Source organism: Mchenga conophoros, linkage group LG22 (assembly GCF_057382185.1).
Source record: "Mchenga conophoros isolate Kocher_MC1m ecotype Shallow Benthic linkage group LG22, M_conophoros_male_GT1.1, whole genome shotgun sequence".
Classification (NCBI taxonomy): Eukaryota; Metazoa; Chordata; class Actinopteri; order Cichliformes; family Cichlidae; genus Mchenga; species Mchenga conophoros.
The window spans coordinates 27,701,737-27,720,410 of NC_140546.1; the positions used below are offsets into that span (position 1 = coordinate 27,701,737).

Here is an 18,674-nt window from a genome sequence, read left to right on the forward strand (position 1 = left end):
AAAGAACATATTATGGAGTTTCACATGGTTCCTGGTGTTGCGCTAAAAAGTGATTTCTTATTTACCAAAAAACCTGCAGACCTGCTCACCATATGGGCTGAGTTTGACTGTCATATTGACATACGCTGTGTGTCTGGAGGGGACACATTTAGCACTTATGAACATTGTAAATCTCTGATATACCCTGTATTAAAAAAAAAAGTCAGTGAAAATGTCCAGATGTCTTTAAAAACATGAAATGAAGCAGGAGGAATATGGAGGTGGTCTTCATCTGGAAACCTGAAGAATATGAATGTAGTGTGGTTAAGTCAGCATGGCCCCACCCTCTTTGTGATAACTAAGCAGTTGTTTACCATGTAACATAAATCTTGTGTTATCAGAAAGAAACCTAAATAATGAAACATAAGCATGGGATCAATGTTGGAAAAAGCTCCTTAATCCAACAAAAAGTCACAGGGTTAGAACGGTCTGTGATATATTAACAGATTCATTGATACAAAAAAAGTGAAAAAGATTGTTCCTAAAATCAAATTCTTAGATCAGTGAAGGAGAAAACAGATTATGAACATGTAAAGGTTCCTAAAATGTGAGAAAGAAAAGATACAAAATAAAATGTCTTTTTAAAAGCATCAGACATCCAAAAGAAAACAAAGTAGAAATAAAATAAATTGAGAGCCACGTAAATCAGATGATTCCACTGTAATTAAGGTGGACTACACCTTTAACAGGTGTGTGGTGTCATTGGCTGCTGCTCAAATACACCTGAGAGTGAACCCTGTGTGATAAGTTGAGCGTGTGCAGACAAACTATCAGGTTGTTCTGGAAGCCTGAAGGTGTGGATGTGAGGACGTGCTGCCCCCACCTGAATGTTATATTGTCCATGAGGTGAGCAGCAACAGGCAGAGTAATACAGAGATCTTCTGATGTGACTGTTTCTGCTAAGTGACAACTTTGACTTCAGCTACATTATGTGTATATAGAGTCTTCAAACCTCTTTAGTGTTTACAAGGCTTTCAAATGTTTGACTGCAGGACTTCCACACCCACGTTTTGTGAAGTACAGCCTCTAAATAGTTCCTGTTCCTGATAAGTTGAGCACACGCTCAACTTATCACACAGGTTTAACTTATCACACAAATAAACGGTTTGAGACACTTGGTGCACAAAGCTAACTAAATTCTAGTCCTTCAGTGCCTCTAAAACCTTCTCAGTCACTCTAGGAAATGTACATGATTTGTAATCAAAGTTTAATTGCTTTCATGAACTTTGTGTGCTTAGTCCTTGGTGAGTGAACCCAGTCAGGTCCAGTTCAGTGGTTCCAAAGATTGAGAGATGCTTGCCAAGACATCTGCCCCCCTTTTTTTTTTTTTTTTTCTTTTCTTCTCTCAGCGTCCCTGCAGCTTCAGAATTGCTGTAGATCGGGGTGTCCAACTCGAGTCCTCGAGAACTACTGTCCTGCAACTTTTAGACAATCCCTGTTCTGACACACCTGAATCAAATGAATGGCATCAGGCCTTTGCCAAACTTGATGACATGCTGAGGAGGTAATCCAACCATTTGATTCAGCTGTGTTAGAGTAGGGATGCATCTAAAAGCTGCAGAACAGTAGCTCTCAAGGACTCGAGTTGGACACAACTGCTGTAGATGAAATGGTTCTGACCAAGAATTAAGATTTTTCCCAGTAACATGTTCATCAGAAGGTTGTGACTACAAAGTTTAACACAGCCAGCTTTGCTTTGCGCTGGCAGCTTAAACAAACCCAAACCACAGGTGAAAATAACAGTATTGTGAAAGCAGTTATCAACTCTGTTAAGCTGGGCTCTACTTTTCTGCTTTGTATCATAAAATTGATCATATGGCTGATAAACATGTTAAATTATTTTCTGGTCTTCATGTGAATCGCATGAAGCGTGAATCTTTTTTCCACTGCATGCATAAATCAATATTTTGTACACCAAACATGTAAGGTCAGCAAGACGTCCATGTGAATGAACACTTAAAAATTGCTGCAAGAAATTAATGTTTGCAGCTCTGAGTATGCATTTTTCTAAAATTGATAGAGATTTTATTTAATAGGGTTGAAACTTTTAAACCTCTCACAGGATTAGAATTTTCTCAAATGGTGTGAATGGATGATGGGATGAGCTTGAAGGGAGAAAATTATTAAATGGTTATTTTCCCAAACCATGAAGTGTTAAAAGCCAGTCATTTATGTGATGTCACCACTGTTATGCAAAATAGAGATTAAATTGTACTACAAAATAATATATATATTTATTTAGTGGAAATGCCCCAGAGTGGTAAAATGGAATACCTGAATTGCTGTGAATGATTTTATCTAAGCATGTTCAGGGCTGCCATTTGTTTCTAAGGTGATGGCTGCACATTAGAGCTGAAACTTTAATGTATGCATGCATCCAGTTTAATGTTTCCTGTCCCACAGCCTCAGGAAGGACATGTGATAATCACAATCATGTTCAGGTGTTTGTTATGTTTGCAGAAATATCAAAGAGACCACCTATAAACAACATTTTGGAAGGAAAGCACCATGTCGGCCTTTAAGCCTAGATCTTTGCAGACTCTGGTTCTAACCCCGGAGAAGATCCCGAGTTTCTTTCTCCTACCCTGCACGCCGCGGCCTTATCCGGTGTCCCCGGAGCGGACCAGACTACTTTCTCATCATGGTGGTGATAGTGAGCGCCCCCTTGAGAACCCACCTAGCCCTGCATCCTCTCCCAGATTCCACACACCCCTACCAGTCATTCACCCTCACAATGCCGCTGCAGTATCTGCGGACGTAGACATGGACCTGACCACACGTGCAGCTATGTCGCTGTGTCACGTGCCGAAGGTGACCACGCCCTACGGTTTCCGCAATGTGTTGGCTGTGAGCCCCTGCACACGGCGACGGGAGTCCCTGTTTCATCGGAACAGAGGAGACCCCCACACTGTATCTGACCCAGCAGACCTTGGTCCTGGTCCCAGTCCTAGCAGGCGTGCTAGGACTGCATCCCTGCATCCAATGAGGACTCTGGGTCTGCAGGTCATTAAGGCACTCCAGAGACCTGCAGCTACTCTAAAAGCTCCAAGTCCTGCAATCCAAAGGACTACCCCCAAGTGATGTCACATACAACCACACTCATCTGATAGGTGGAGCAGATCTGAAACTGCTGCTGGTTTTAAGCTGTTTTAATAAAATGTTTGAATTACACTTTAGTTTCCTGTGTGTCTGAACAAGATTACTAAAGACTGTTCTATGCTTTTATTGTGACAATTCTCAGCAGGGAGAAATATTTCCTCTTCCTGTGGAGGAATTTAATAGTCTTGGAGTACACAAGCCTTATTTGGCGAATGTGTACATGAAATGATCCAAGCAGCAAAGGATAATGATAAATTACAAAAACCCACCAAAAAGTGTCTAAATTGAATCTAAATGACATTACTGGGGCTCATTCCAAATGGACTGCTGGTACTTATGAAAAAAAAATAAACATTTCCTTTTCCTCTAATTCAACAACCAGAATTGAACAATAATCAAAATGTTTCTACAAACACTCCTGATTTGTTCAGTATGAAAACCCAAACATCCATATCATATTCTAACAAATTCCTTTAAATCTGGTTAGAACCAGAGTCTGCAAAGATCTAGGCTTAAAGACTGACATGGTGCTTTCCTTCCAAAATGTTGTTATAGGTGGTCTCTTTGATATTTCTGCAAACATAGAACAAACACCTGGGCCCTATTTCAGGAAGCTGGTTTAGAAAACTCAGAGTGAAAAACGATACTCAGGGTTGAGTAACCCCGAACTGTCCAACTCGGAATATTCGGTTTCAGAAAGGCTGATAACAAGTAGTTCAATCAACGCGGAGTTGCTTTAACCCCAAGTTAAACGCGCGCACGAGGATACATAAAGCCCTGATTAGTGGAGCACAGATTACGCGAGTCACCATGGAGACGGAGGGAAAGAAGGTGCGGTCGACGTATTTCACAGCGCTCGAGGCCGAAACCCTGATGGCAGCATATGCCGACAGCATGCACATCTTGCAGAAAAAAAGTAACACAGCCGCAGCTGCAAAAGAAAGGGAGCATGCATGGCAAAACATAGCCGACAGAGTCAATGCGTGAGTGTTAATTTAAACATTGATCTAGGGATCTCCACCCATTTAACACGTTATCTTAGTATATGTTATTCCATTTTTTATGTCATACATGTTATTTTGTGATGTGATGTGAGCGCAGGTGCAACCCAACAGGCCCCAAACGTTCCTGGCAGCAAGTAAAAATGAAATATAAAAACATAGTCCAAACAGGTAAGGTGTAATTGTATTATGAGCCATAGTGCTTGGTCTGTTTGTCCGATGTAAATCAATTGCAGTTAGAGGCTACATTAACTTACCGCCTGTAAGCACTCATTGAAATTATCTGAGCACATTACAAGTACATATTTGCTTACTCTGTATGCTCAAATGTGTGCCGTCACAGCCAACAGAAAAAAAGCGGAGGCCCGAAAAACAGGTGGGGGTCCTCCACCACCACCACTCACAGAGGCTGAGCAGTTGGCCCTCAGCCAAAACAGTGGGCGCCCTGTGGCCGAAGGCATCTCTGCGGGGACATCCTCTGTGGCAATAACCCCACAGGGCACAAGTGCCTACATAAGAGGTAAATCCAAAACAATACATGATGTGTATACATCCATTCTTCACAGTCACCTTGACCAAAATGAACTATGTCGTAGTGAAGTCATTGTCCTACTGTCAGAGATTTACAGTTATCAAACAGTCAGGTGAATAAACAACACTGAGACACTTGGAGACTGTTAACGTGCTGCACGGGTGAGGGCTCAGGGAGACACTCACTCACACCGAGCTGCAGTAGTTCGTCTTTATTTATAGCATAGCAGTGTCCTTTAATTTTGCATGTGTGTGTGTTAATCTCTCACAGGGTGAACTTCCTGAGCGAGTAGTACATTTTGTTCTTTTCCTATTAAGAGTAACATATGAACATATACTGTAATGCAACATAAAACTCATAAAAGCGTTTCCACCTTAACACCTACTGATTTTGCCTTCCCTCAGTGTCGGTTGTCTCTGAGAGCATACTGACAATGAGGTGTATGGTGATTGGTATGTCTGGTAATTGCCAGTTGCGCCCACATAAGTCATGAGTGACCTGTATGAACCCCATATTCTTCCAGTTGATGGTGATGGTGTACTGCATCTGGTGCAGCCCCCTGTTGAGCCAGACCAACATGCAGTTGTGAGTACTCGTAATACTCCACAGACTACATGTGTCAACAGTAGAACAGCAATGTTGTTAAATGTCTCCACCACAGGCATATGATGACGAAACAGTGACAGCTGTTACAGAGGAGGACGCAACAGAGACACACCATGAGGTTTACAGCGTACAGTGGAAAATATAACAACTGACTACAATGTGGTACTATGATAACACCATGGACTTACTATGTCCCTGGCAGAGTGATGCTGGAAATGAAGAGGAAGAGGGTCCAGCCACTCCTACAACAAACCTGTCCACAGTAGGATGTTCAGCACTGATTTACAACCAACCTAAGTAGGCATGTACTATGGATGCCAATGCTATGTCCTGTGTTGCAATAGCTCCCTGTGAAGCAGCTGTACAAGACATATCTGGTCAGGAAAATATAGAAGTGCGACATGGAAATGGTACACCTCAAGCTGCAGATCCAGAAGTCCAAGTTGGAGATTGTACTGCTGGAACAACAGTTAAGGGTGGGTGGAGTGATCAGAGATGGACGGATCATGTCAGTGTTTGTACAACATACTAATATACGCATTTATACTTTGTGTACAGGACATACAGGGCGACCAATAAAGCCAGTTGACCACAGAATCTGTGTATTTGTCTTGTAACATGTTGAGGTGACGGGTCACAGGAAATGGTTGTGGCATATGGTGTCTCTGACTGCTCTTCCATCCTGTACGTTCGTGGGAGGGTCAGGATGTTCATCGTGTGGATCACTGCTGATGTTTGGTTCAGAAGGACAGTGTTCTCCTCTAATTGTGGCAATGTTGTGAAGAATCACACATGCCACAATAATGTCACATGCCCTTTCTGGGGCGACCCGGAGTCTTTGCAGGCACTGGAACCGGGCCTTGAGCATTCCAATGGTCATTTCAACTCTGGCCCGTGTCCTGCAATGGGCCAGATTATAACGCTGCTGTGGGCCCGGTTCAGGGTCAGGGTAAGGGGTGAGCAAATAGGGTAAACATGGGTAACCCCTATCACCAAGCAAGTGGCCAGTGAACTCTCCTAGGACAGAAGAATACATGTCAGTGCAAACGTCCCTGTGGCAATTGGTCTCTGTATATTTCACAGTAACTTCGACCCACCATGTCCAAATTTGGTGCTCAGTGTACATTCCCGGAAGATTCGTGAGTCATGTACAGAGCCTGGCCACTTGGCTTCCACATTTGTGATGATGTTGGCAGCATCACATATGATCTACACAGTGCAAAAGAACACAAATTAGCATCCATTACTATGATGCCATCACTTGTTAGTGTGAAATGCTACAGGGAACTATGTACCTGTACATTGATGCTGTGGAAAGACTTCCTGTTCACATAGTCTCCTTCATTTACTGAAGGAGCAATGATTGGAATGTGAGTGCCATCTATACAGCCAATCACGCCTGGGAACCCTGGAAATTAATGTACCATTTAAGTAGTAGTTCAAATATCACCACATCATGCATTGGGTTTTGTTCATCCTGATACCTGCAATTTTGTGGAATCCCTCTTTGATAAATCTTGTGGGTCTGTGACCGGGGAACACCACAAACGAGTGCAGGAGACGTTTCAGTGCAACTGTAACATTCCTGACTGCCCGACAGACGGTAGCCTTGGAAACGTGCTCAGCGTCACCGATATTGTACAGAAAGCTCCCGTTTGCAAAGAAACGGAGTGCAGTACAAAGAATATGTAATGGACTGAGAGCATGTCCGCGATGTGTCACATGCGCAATATATGGCCTGAAGATGTTATTCAAATAAATTATAGATTGTGCTGAGAAACGGTAACGTTCGCACAGAAAATCATCAGGGAATGATAAAATGTCCAAACGCGCTCTGATCACTCTCTCCCGGCGGAGAGCTCTGCGGAGAATTTGGGCTTCACGATCTACTGGCTCTTCGAGGTAGGGGCACGCCATGTCCGACACTTCCTACTGTCAGGTTTCCGACAAAGAGGCGGAGACAGTCAGGGTTAGTTGTAGTAAACCTGCTAGGGGGCAGGTTAGCTTCACGGAGTGTGTCGTCATAGTAACTCACTCAGGCTTCATCTGAACTCGCTTTGTGAAACCGAAAACCCAGAGTTTTCGTTAACTCAGGGTATACTTACTCAGAGTTTGCACTAAACCGGCTTCCTGAAATAGGGCCCTGAACAATGTGGAGAGGGTGTCCTCTAAGTTCCTCGGCACCCACATATCCGAGGACCTATCCTGGTCCACAAACACATCAGCCCTAGTAAAGAAAGCCCAGCAGCGCCTCCATTTCTTGAGGGTTCTGAGATTGAACAGGCTGCAGACTGAACTCCTAGAGTCCTTCTACCGTGCCACTACCGAGAGTGTGCTGGTGCACGCCATCCCTGTGTGGTACGCTGGTTGCACAACAGCTGACAAGAAGAGACTACAGAGGGTCATCAGAACTGCAGAGAAGGTGATCAGCTGTCCGCTCCCCTCCCTGGACTTAATTGCCAGCTCAAGATGTCTCTCCAGAGCCAGGGCAATTATAAAGGACCACCTCCATCCTAACCACCACCTCTTCAACATCCTGCCCTCTGGAAAAAGGCTCAGAACCATCAGGTGCAAAACCAACAGACTAAAGAACAGCTTCTTCCTGTGGGCTGTCAGAACTCTTAATGTGTGTAAAGACTTCCCCAACACATCCACCCTGACACTGCTGCTGATCATCTATGTGCAATATCTCAGTCTTTCTATGTTCTGTGCAATATTTTTGGCTCATGTGCAATTATTTTGGTCCCAGTCTGTTTCAATGTTTCCTACACATACACCATGTATATAGTTCCACTCACATATGTATACATATACACTGTTTTTTATTTTATTCTATTTATTTAATTATTTATTTATTTTCCGCCTTCGTTGTATATTGGTTTCTCTTCTTCTTACTTTAGCACCTTTGTGGTTCAGCTACCCAATTTCGCTGTGCAAGAAACTGCACAGCGAAACTGCACCTTCTCTTTTCTCAAAGTACAATTTTTCTTTTAACAGGAAGAGTAATAAAATCCCAGACTACCAGTTACAAAACATTTACTGTCAAAGGTAATCGTAAATTCTGTGACTAGAAAAAACAGTGTTGGAGGAATACTATATCATTATTTTCACCAGATAGATTAAAAATGGCTGTGATGGCTTTAACTCCAGTAAGGGGTAGGGATTTTTTTGATGTTTTCCATTTTGTTAAGCTGAACTCTATTTTATTCATGCTGCTTTTGATCATTGTGCATTAGTTTCTCCTGTAGGTGTCAGAAAGTCAGCAAGGGTTTGTTTTCAGTAGTCAAAAAACTGCTGCTGTTCTGGAGCTTTTGGTCACATCACATGACCTTGATGATAGACGTATTAAAGTGGACCAGTTCTGGTTCTCCTTATTTGCCATTACCCACCTCTGGGTGAGGGCAAATAAGGGATGTTGATATCAAACATGAGCACAGTCCCAATAACGAGGTCAGTGTGTGAGCCAAATTTTCAGTCTGCCCTGAACAGTTTAGTTTACCACAGTTTCTCCTACTCTTGGATCAGAGGATGTAAAATGGATAATAAACACAAGCCTTTGAGAGGGGCAGCAAAGAAGAAAATTCTTGTTTCAGATGAGAGCCTCCTTTTAAAGCTCCTCTAGAGAGTCCAAAAATTAAAAGACAAAGCTGAAAGTGATCGGGATGAATCAACTTTGATAAATAAAAACCATGATTATACTTTTGACAAAAAAAAAGGAGAAAAAAAAGCTGTGTGCAGGAATGCGGGAGTGAACTAGAGCAAGGTCAAGAAACAAGCTCTCACAGATAGATGCTGGCTTAGGGTCATGAAACTGTGTAACAGGTTAGGGAAGGCAGGACTGTGTGTGTGTGTGTGGGGGGGGTGTCCATCCCTAGGTGAAGCTGCACTTGATGGAGGAGAAGAAGAGAGCCATTAAGGGGGTCTAAAATCTAAACCACGGCCCTTCTCAATGGTTTTTGACCAATCGGGTAGAAGCACATCTCTTTTATAAATATGTATACCTCTAAGTTAGGGGCATCTCTCTTCCAAAAGTTGGTTACAGCAAACTACTGCAGACTGTGGCTTTCTAACTCGAGAGCATGAATTATTTTGCTGCTTGAGGCAGGCTGGGAAAAGAGAAAGAATTGGATAAGATTCACGACTGGAGATTTTCAGCAGGACCTCGGAGGAACGCTGTTCATTCACTCATCATCATAAATAACTGAAAGGTGAGCAGACATCTGTTGGAGCCCACTGCTTTTGAACTCTTTAGGGTCCTCCATGCCTTATTTGCTCCTCTTGGTGGAGCTCTGCAGGTCATTCAGGCAGTTCTGCCTCTTGAAGCAATGACCTCTGCCGGAGGAGTTAAAGAGCTCCAGCTCTGCTGGTGGATCCAGCCCATCCACGTCAATTAGGTACCTACAGACCAGGTACCCAATGTGGTTCACGCCATAGGTGCAGTGGACTTAAATCAGCTTGTCATTGTCCTGGCTCTCATTCAGGAAGTGCCTCGCTTCCCATTTGAAGCTCAGGATGGAGGCATCAGAGGGAACATGGTGGTCTTTGATGAAGATCTTGATGTAAAAGTATAGGACTGCAGGATGTCGATCAGTTTGTAGTACCTAGTCATGAAGGTCCTGACTCTCCAGGTCACAGACTGTTTAAAAGGCACTTTGAAGGCATTGAATCAAGTCCCAGGGATCCTCTGACCAGCCACTGGTCTGGCACATCCTTCTTCTTTTTCAGATGGGACATCTGCACAGCTATGACGTTTATACTCCCATCTGAAGCTTTTAGACCTGAAATCTGTCTCATTAGCTGCCCTAAATAAAATTAAATACCCCCCCCAACACTGCTTTGAATGAAGGTGCAGTTTTAACATTCATATAGTGTGAGCATCATGCAGCATCATTGGGAACATTATAAGAAATCCAGACCTCTCAGATCACTTGCTTTCTGTCTCATGTCAGAGGTAAACCCGAAAAAGCAGTGCTAAGGACAGTAGCATAATATCCACTCCACCAGCCCATAATGTCCTTCGCAAATAATGGTCAGCTCTCCAAGCATAAAAAACGAGTCCAGAGGTTTCTGTTCCCATATACTTCCTACCAATACGATATTGCAGTTTTTATTATTAGAAATCCAGCTCCAGACTCCTCTGATTTTTGAAATCTGGTCATGATGTGCCTGTGAAACGTCAGAATTATTTTATTAAAGATTCTTTAATAATCTTTTTTAAAGATTTATTTTATTTTATTGTATTAAAGAGTAACGGTCAGTTCGACAGACGTTAACACTATGTGACAAGTTGGATGGTGTCTTCACTAACCTCTATATTTAAACTCAGTATCTGCTTGTTAATGGTTCTGGTACATGCAGAAATTAACAGGAGACGTTGTTAATTGACAATTTACCTAAAGCTTTATTATTGAAGCTGTAGCTCTCTGTGAATTAGTGAAGACATTTTAAATTGAGGTGTTTTTGACAAATTTCGTGTCACGTGATGCATTGACATTTGAGGCGTTTACACGACACTGGAAGAAAAGTGAAAGCTGGACACTTTAAACTGAAACCTGAATAATTTTACACCTTATTTCTCTGTCGGACGTTTCTGTCGGATTTTAGCTGGTAGCATAACAGCAGCTGTAGAGTCACATTCCGGTTCACGCAGGAAATGAGCGTCCGCCTCCAGTGACGCTTGCCCGGCGATCCCGGAAGTGTCTCGTCCTGTTTACATTCTGCTCTTTGTTCGCTGCAAAATGTCGAAAAAGCGGTCCGAGAGCCGCAGGCTGAAGGCCACCATCGAGCAGCGGATGGCGGCGGCCGCTCAGGAGATCTTCCGGCTGCTGCATGAACGCAGCCGAGCCGAGCTGCCGGAGCTACGGGAGCTGCTGGTGGAGCGGCTGTCGACGGCCATCGAGCTCATCCTCAACGCGTTCGAAGCGAGCAGAGCGGCCGAGAGAGGCGCGGAAGATCCCGGTGGGGAGCGCAAAGGTCAGTGTCCACATTCAGCACCACACTGCAGCCTCAATTAGTCCCATTTACTGGCGCGCTCACGGTCCTCCCCCAGATCTTTTAGTGCTCATTCTTCTGTTTATATACGACAGATCTGAATGTATATGTATAAACTGATTTTCAATGATAACTTTATCTCCTTTCTGCATTTAAATACTCCGAATACTACATGGATTTAATGAAGTATTTGCACACAGTGCTATCAGGAAACATTACCTGTCAGTGTGGGAGTTTAGCCAGTAAACACATCACGTTTATTAGTTTCACATAAGTAAGTACTAAACTAACACGAGGCTCAAGAATGCTTGAGACTTCGTTTCAAATTTAGGATTAAAATACAGACCGAGCTGAAACAGTGTTGATGTGATGATGCTGGAATAAAGGAGCAGACATAAGAAACTGTGCAATGACAGAAGGAGACCAGATGCATGAAGATGGAAAAAGATGCTGGAGATGGTCCGAGACAAAGAGATGTTATGTGGTCCTTTCTGTACTTCTAGAGCAAAATAGTTCTTATTCGTAAGGGCTTTAAAAAACATTTAATTCAGTTCAATTCAATTCAGTTGTATTTATAAAGAACTGAATCACAACAGCAGTCACCTCAGGGTGCTTTATATTGTTGTAAGGTACAGTCGTGAGTGCATGCTCAAAATCATCCATCCATCCATCCATCCATTTTCATCCGCTTTGTCCGGGGCCGGGTCGCGGGGGCAGCAGCCTAAGCAAAGAGGCCCAGACCTCCCTCTCCCCAGCCACCTCCTCCAGCTTATCCGGGGGAATACCAAGGCGTTCCCAGGCCAGCCGAGAGATATAATCTCTCCAGCGTGTCCTGGGTCTGCCCCGGGGCCTCCTCCCGGTGCTCAAAATCAACAGAAGCAAATTCACGATACACGGAAGAACTACAAATTACACTAGAGCACTGCGGACTGCTTCGGAGGCATTTATCACCGACCCTTGCTACTAGATCTCGCCCACAGTGGAAATGTCTCAGGCGGTGTGAGAGGAAACAGAAGAGGGGTAAGCGCGGAGGCATCCGGAGTAGGTTAGCGGCTAATCCACACAAACCCGCTATTCCCACCATTGAACTGTCCCAATGTGCACTCCCCTGGACAGCAAGCTGGATCAGGCTCGCTTACTTTGGTCCACTTCGAAGTCAATGAGGGAGTGTTGGGTCTTCGTGTTTGTGGAAACATGGCTTAACATGTTTCCACATGTTAACATTCCCAAAAGCGCCATTCATGCACTTTTGGAATGGGGTAGGGGGTAAGGCTCATGGAGGGGAACTCTGTGTTTACATCGATGATGCCTGGTGCTGCGACCCTGTTGTGGCTTGCAAACACTGTTCACCTCTGCTACTATGATCATCAATTGCAGACCATTCTACCTACTGAGAGAATTTTCAGCCATACTGTTTGTTGCTGTTTATATCCCTCCCTGCTCCATTAACAACAATTGGAGTGAGGCACTGAATGAAATGTATCAGCATGTCAGTGAGCAGCAGAAGGCCCACCCAGATGCTTTTCTCATCCTGGTGGGCGATTTGAATCATGCAGACCAAAAGACTGCCCAAACTGGAGAAACACGTGAAAATTCCTATACGGGGAAACATGTAATGTGGCCTTCAGAGCCGGGGATGAGGTGAGCCTAAGAACAGCAAGGGCAAACCTGTCATGTAGCATCGCCACCTTTTCACTGATTCCTCCACCCCACTTGCACACAAACTCTTGCCCACGAACACTTGGATTGTGTTGGACACTGTTGTTTATAAAAGATTGTATTGTATTGTGTTGTATATAAGACTGTTGTTTTATTTTTATCTCTATATTGTTTTAGTGCACAATGAGGGCCATGGGAGCATTTCAGTTTTAAATTCCTGTGTATGACTGTACATATGGTGTACAGTGCTTACCCCCCATGAGTAAGCACTTGGCCACAGTGAAAAGGAAAAACACCCTTTTAACAGAAAGAAACCTGTGGCAGGATCAGGCTCATCGAGGGGTAGCCACCTGCTACGACTGGTGGGGGGTGAGGTGAGGAAGACAGGACAAAGACCCACTGGAAGAGAGCCACAGATTAATAATAACTAATAATTAAATGTGAGTGGTGGTAAAAGCTTTGTCTGCAGGATAGAAATTATCAAATTAATGTGTGGCTTTACTTGTGGTTCCTGCACTATTGTTCCTTTGGTAAAAAAGCAACTGAATGTATTAACAGATGGAAGTTTAAGCATTACTGCAGAGTTTTATTTTCAGCATGACAGTGATCTCAAAAAACACCACCAATGCAGTAAAAACATACTTGGATGGAAAAACATGTACTGGAACACTATCAGTAACTGGTCTCTCCAAATCCCGCGCCTCAACATTACTGAAGCAAACTCTGATATAAACGTTAATGTAATATACAAAGTTCAGGTATCAGTAGTTCAGTAAATTTAATCCCACGACAGCAAGAAAATGATTAATTTTAAACTACAGCAATGACAGGAAACAAAAGAAGCAAAAGTGTGTGCAAAACAAATCAGGCTTCTGGCGTGGACCATGCAGAAAGGGCATCAGAGGGAAAGTATGGGCGGGGCTAGTGTTTAGGTAACACATAAACCTTTAAAAAAAAAAAGTGATAGAGTCACATGATTTAAATAATCACATGTCATGTATTTTCTCTCCAGAGTTGTGTTTGTCAGTTGGCGTCACGAGTCTCTCTGACAAGAAACGTCTGAAGCCAAGCAACTCGATAGACAACCAACTGAAGGAGACTCTGCCTGGCACATCCTCCAGACCACAGACCATCTCTGAACTGGATCGCCAGCTGGCCTCTCCAGATGATCCAACAGGAGACGAAGAACAATGTGAGAACGACAAGAAGTTGGTGTCTCACCTTTGCAGAGTGTGTGGGAAGTCCTTTGACAGGAAAGGCTTTCTGATGAAGCACGTGGAGAAGCACTTGAAAGAGGCCGACTGTCTGTGTGGTCTGTGTGGTGAGCGTTTTGAGTCCAGTGATGGCCTAATGCTGCATCTCCAGATGCACCGTGACAGCACCAAGACATGTGATGTCTGCGGCAAGAAGTTTCCCTCAATCCGAGCTCAGGAGATGCACATGAGGATGCACACTGGAGAGAAACCTTTTAGCTGCGTTGTCTGTGGGAAAGGCTTCAATCAGAAGGGCAACATGGTAACCCACATGAGAATCCACACGGCAGAGAAGCCATTCACCTGCAACATCTGCCACAAAGAGTTCAGTCAAGGCAGCTCGCTTGAACGACACATGAAAGCTCACGACGGACAGACACCGCTCAGCTGCAGCTTTTGCGGAAAAGAATTTGCAAAGAGTGCTGAGCTGAGGCGACATATCCGGTGCCATGGATCAGATGAGCAAACGACCATCAGTAGCCGGCACAGAAAACCCAGCCTGACCCCTTCTCACTGCTGCAAGGTCTGCAGCAATGCGTTTCACAACAAAGGAAACTTTGTGAGGCATGCAGAGACACATCTAAACCACCCTGATTGTCTCTGTGGCATCTGTGGAGAGCGTGCAGAGTCCTCTGAGAGTTTGCAGCTGCACATCCAGAGTCACAGAGAAACAAGCCGGATCTGCGACATTTGTGGCATAAGCTTCAGAGACATGGAGATCCACATGAGGACACACACGGGCCAGAAACCATTCAGGTGCAAAGACTGTGGGAAGGACTTCCCCAGAAAGGGATCGCTGGAGAGGCACATGAAGCTGCATGCTGGTGAGCGGCCGTTCATCTGCGAGTTCTGTGGGAAGACTTTCATAGAAAACACAGTCCTAAAGAGGCACATCAAGAGCCACATGGGAGGGAAACCACGAATATACTCCTGTGAGGTCTGCGGCAAGAAGTTCACCATGAGCCAACACCTGGATGTTCACAAGAGGATCCACACTGGGGAGAAGCCATACACCTGTAGGGTGTGCGGGAAGAACTTCAGGCAGATCGGAAACCTGGACTCTCACATGAGGATCCACACGGGTGAGAAGCCATTTATCTGTAGCCTCTGTGGGAAGAGGTTTCGCCAGAAAATCTCACTCGAGACACACGAGAGGTTCCACAAGAAGGAGAAACCCTACAGCTGCCAGCTCTGCAATAAGGGCTTCGTACAGAAGATCGACCTGAAGAGACACATGCTAACTCACACAGGGGAAAAACCCTACAGCTGCCAGGAGTGTGGGAAGAGGTACCAGGAGAAACGCTCAGTGGAGTCACACATGAAGGTCCACAGGGGAGAGCAGCCTGTCAAAGACTGTCAAAGACAGGAAGTTCAGCCTGACTTCATCCAGCTGTGAGCTGCAGACACAGCTCCTGTTAAGTCCTCAGTTTGAGAAGCTGTTGCTTCATGAACATGTTGAAGTATATTTATGTTCCCATATCTTCAGAGATGATATAGACAGAGTGTCAGCTGGACAGAATTGAAATTACCATAAAGATCTGAGCTTCCTGCCAGACAGTGTGGCTGCTTTTATGCAGAAATATTTGAGTTTTTTTTAAATTAAAACTACAACAGTCAAGATTCCAGTCTATCACTTTTAAATCAGCTGAATGAAATGTGTAAAACTCAGGACAAGGAAGCTTCACAAGAGACAGCCCGCCTAAAAGAAGTATCCTTCAGGGGGCGGCACTTTCTGATAGTCTAGGAACAGCAAGGGTGGAGGCTCAAAACCTTCGAGCTAAAACTTTGAAACATGCATTAAGAAATTAGTTAACAATCGGTAATTTTTACAAATGACGTATTCTGGGAGCTCCACAGATAGAAATAGTTTCTAGTTTTCAGTGTTTTTAACAACTGAGTTTTTCTCATATTATTTCTTGGTGTTTATGGAGCAACATATTAAACATATAAGGATGCTGGTAAACAGGTTGATCGTCCACAGCTACAAATCTTAAAAATGAAATAAAAAAAGTCTATTTTGGATTTTAGGTTGTGTTTAAGTTTCAAGTGAATACAGTACATAAATTAGGGCTGCCACGATTAGTTGACTAGTCACGATTACGTCGACTATCAAAATTGTCGACGACTAATTTAATAGTCGACACGTCGTTTGAAGCTTTGTAAGATCCCAAAAGACACAGGAATAAGTAGTAGGATTTAAGCGTGTAATAACGGACTGAAACAGAAGATGGCAGCACTGCATGTACAAGGATGCCAGCTGCCGTTAAACCCCGAAGAAGAAGAAGCAGTGTCCGGTATCGTAGCTGTGTCCAAATTCAGGAACCGCATCCTCCTGTGCCTGCATTTGTAGGCCGATTACGTTACAGCGACATGACGAAGACTGTCCAAGTTTGAAGACTCCGACAAATGCGGCCGACAAATGCGCCCTTCGTTTCCCCAGATTTGAAGGATGGGTCGGGTGTATACTTCGTGGCCCTACCTATCCCAGAATTCTTAGCGTGGCCCTGCTCAGTTTCCAACAATGGCGGAAGCTAGTTAGTTTTAATATTACTCTTATTATTCTTTCTGGGTCACAAAATAAACGTTTAACGTATTTTCAGGCGAGAATGTAGCTGTGTAAACCTCAAATATCTGCTCAGTTTATCAAGACACCAGATATTTTCAAAAGAGCTCCGAGGTTTTCGGAGACGTCTGTTACCCAGCAGCTCGATAGCTAGCTGGGGTTCAAGGCTCACTAGAGCCGGTGGGGAAATCGTTTTCAAACCCACTGCTGTCTTTCGCTACTCAGGTTAAACATGATACATAGTCATTTAGATAACTTAAAAATGTTATTGTTTGGCTTTTTTCAGTGTTTTATTTGTTCCTGAGTAAATCGGTTTGGCTGAGATTAAAGTTATAATTTTTACACAGCTGAATAAACGTCAAGCAGACAACTGATTATCAGAAGTGTGAGACGCTCGAGAATATACTCCGGTGTGCTGTTATATTTTAGATAGCAAGGAGCACACGGCTGAGTTTATCAAACTCCACCGAAACAATCAGCAAATGTCATTAAAATTTAATAAACTATCATCTTGTCTTTATTTTTAGTTAGCACATACCTTAAACACTTAAAGCTGTAAGCTAATGATAGTTATATAAGAGCAGATGCTGCTGGCGCAATCAGCTGTACGTTTTACGTCCAATGGATGCATGATCTGATTAGTCGACTAATCGCAAAAATAATCGGTGACTAGTCGACTATCAAAATAATCGTTGTGGCAGCCCTAACACGATTATTACAAGTATGTATTCATGTACTGTTGTGACCTTTTTATTCATACAAATATTTCCTACCATTAATTTGAATCTGCTTCTGTAACTATTTATTTTTAGATTTTTACAGGAATTATTCCATTGGTGGAGTGAATATAATCGAAGGTTGTGGGAAATATGTGCATGTTCGTGAACATAATCAGCAGATTGTGTTATTTTGCAGTGAACTGTAGCTAGCTGAGCTGAGCAGCTTCAGAGTGTGTTGTGAAGTCCAGAGGTTTGAACAGGCAGGCAGGCATTGGGCAAACTCGCTGCTATTTATAAAATGTTTGTAGCCCAGTGACTGGATTCATACCTGACCAGGTGTCCCTTTCTACATCCCACACATTCAGCCAGTGTTCCACATTTTGATTTTCCTGCATTTTCATTTTTTTTGTATCTCACAGGTTTGGACATGGCAATGCTTTCCTCATGCTAACTTAGAGGCTAGAATGTCTTGTAAGTCGCTACAAAGAATTGGTATGAATATGATGGAAACTACCCAAAAGAAAGAAGAAACTGAACCAACAACACAAGCTGACAAACTGCTTCTCCCTAGGATGAAGCCAGTGGGAGGCACTGAGTCTTGTGATTTTTTTTTTTTTTTTTTGTGCTATTTTGCAGTTTCATACAAGGATGCATTAGCATCATAATGAGCTTGAAAGAGTCATATCAGCCCATGGATGTACCCCCTGAAGCCCCACCTTGGAGAGAGTGGAGTGGGAATCTGACAGGTGGATTGGAGAAAGGTCTGCAGGGATGTGGTGTAGACAGAAGTGAGTTTTATCCTCAGATATGACTACGTGGGTTGAGGATACCAGCAGCAGGAATGAAATAAAATGAAATTTCTGTCTGTAATTTAAATAGCTTGGTCACTTTAAGGCCAAATGGAAGCTTATACAGCAAGCAACTGACAAGATCAGCAGTTTTATACAGGATAAAGATACGTTCCCATGCTCAGTCACCATAAACGCACAGTAAGTTATTAGAAACTGCTAGTCCATGACCGGGTCCTCACTTCACCTGCTGCTTGTCGTGTAGAGATGTTCAGGAAATTTGGAGCTACTGTGTGTGTCACCAGTGTCTTTATGAATAATTATCCTTTCATTTGATTAAGATCTTGCTTTTTTTTTTAATGGGGTACTTGTCTTATTTATAGGGATTGTCATGTCTCACCAGAGAAGAAAACAGGTGATTCAT

At 43.5% G+C, this 18,674-nt stretch overlaps 2 protein-coding genes across 3 annotated transcripts; both read left to right on the forward strand.

Moving 5' to 3' along the window:
- The first annotated feature begins 755 nt into the window (after nt 1-755).
- On the forward strand, nt 756-3,210 carry LOC146549642 (C2 calcium-dependent domain-containing protein 4A-like). Of its 2 annotated transcripts, none has more exons than XM_085261318.1 (2): nt 756-885; nt 2,500-3,210. In XM_085261318.1, the coding sequence occupies exon 2, from the start codon at nt 2,548-2,550 to the stop codon at nt 3,118-3,120; it is 573 nt and encodes a 190-aa protein (XP_085117444.1). In that variant the 5' UTR covers nt 756-885; nt 2,500-2,547; the 3' UTR covers nt 3,121-3,210. The 2 variants fall into 2 exon arrangements, with proteins under 2 accessions (XP_085117444.1, XP_085117445.1); XM_085261319.1 differs by having other exon boundaries at nt 792-885; nt 2,481-3,210.
- A 7,643-nt stretch (nt 3,211-10,853) lies between these two features.
- LOC146549643 (uncharacterized) lies at nt 10,854-16,207 on the forward strand. Its single transcript, XM_085261315.1, has 2 exons — nt 10,854-11,250; nt 13,940-16,207. The coding sequence occupies exons 1-2, from the start codon at nt 11,016-11,018 to the stop codon at nt 15,574-15,576; spliced, it is 1,872 nt and encodes a 623-aa protein (XP_085117441.1). The 5' UTR covers nt 10,854-11,015; the 3' UTR covers nt 15,577-16,207.
- The last annotated feature ends 2,467 nt before the right edge of the window (nt 16,208-18,674 follow it).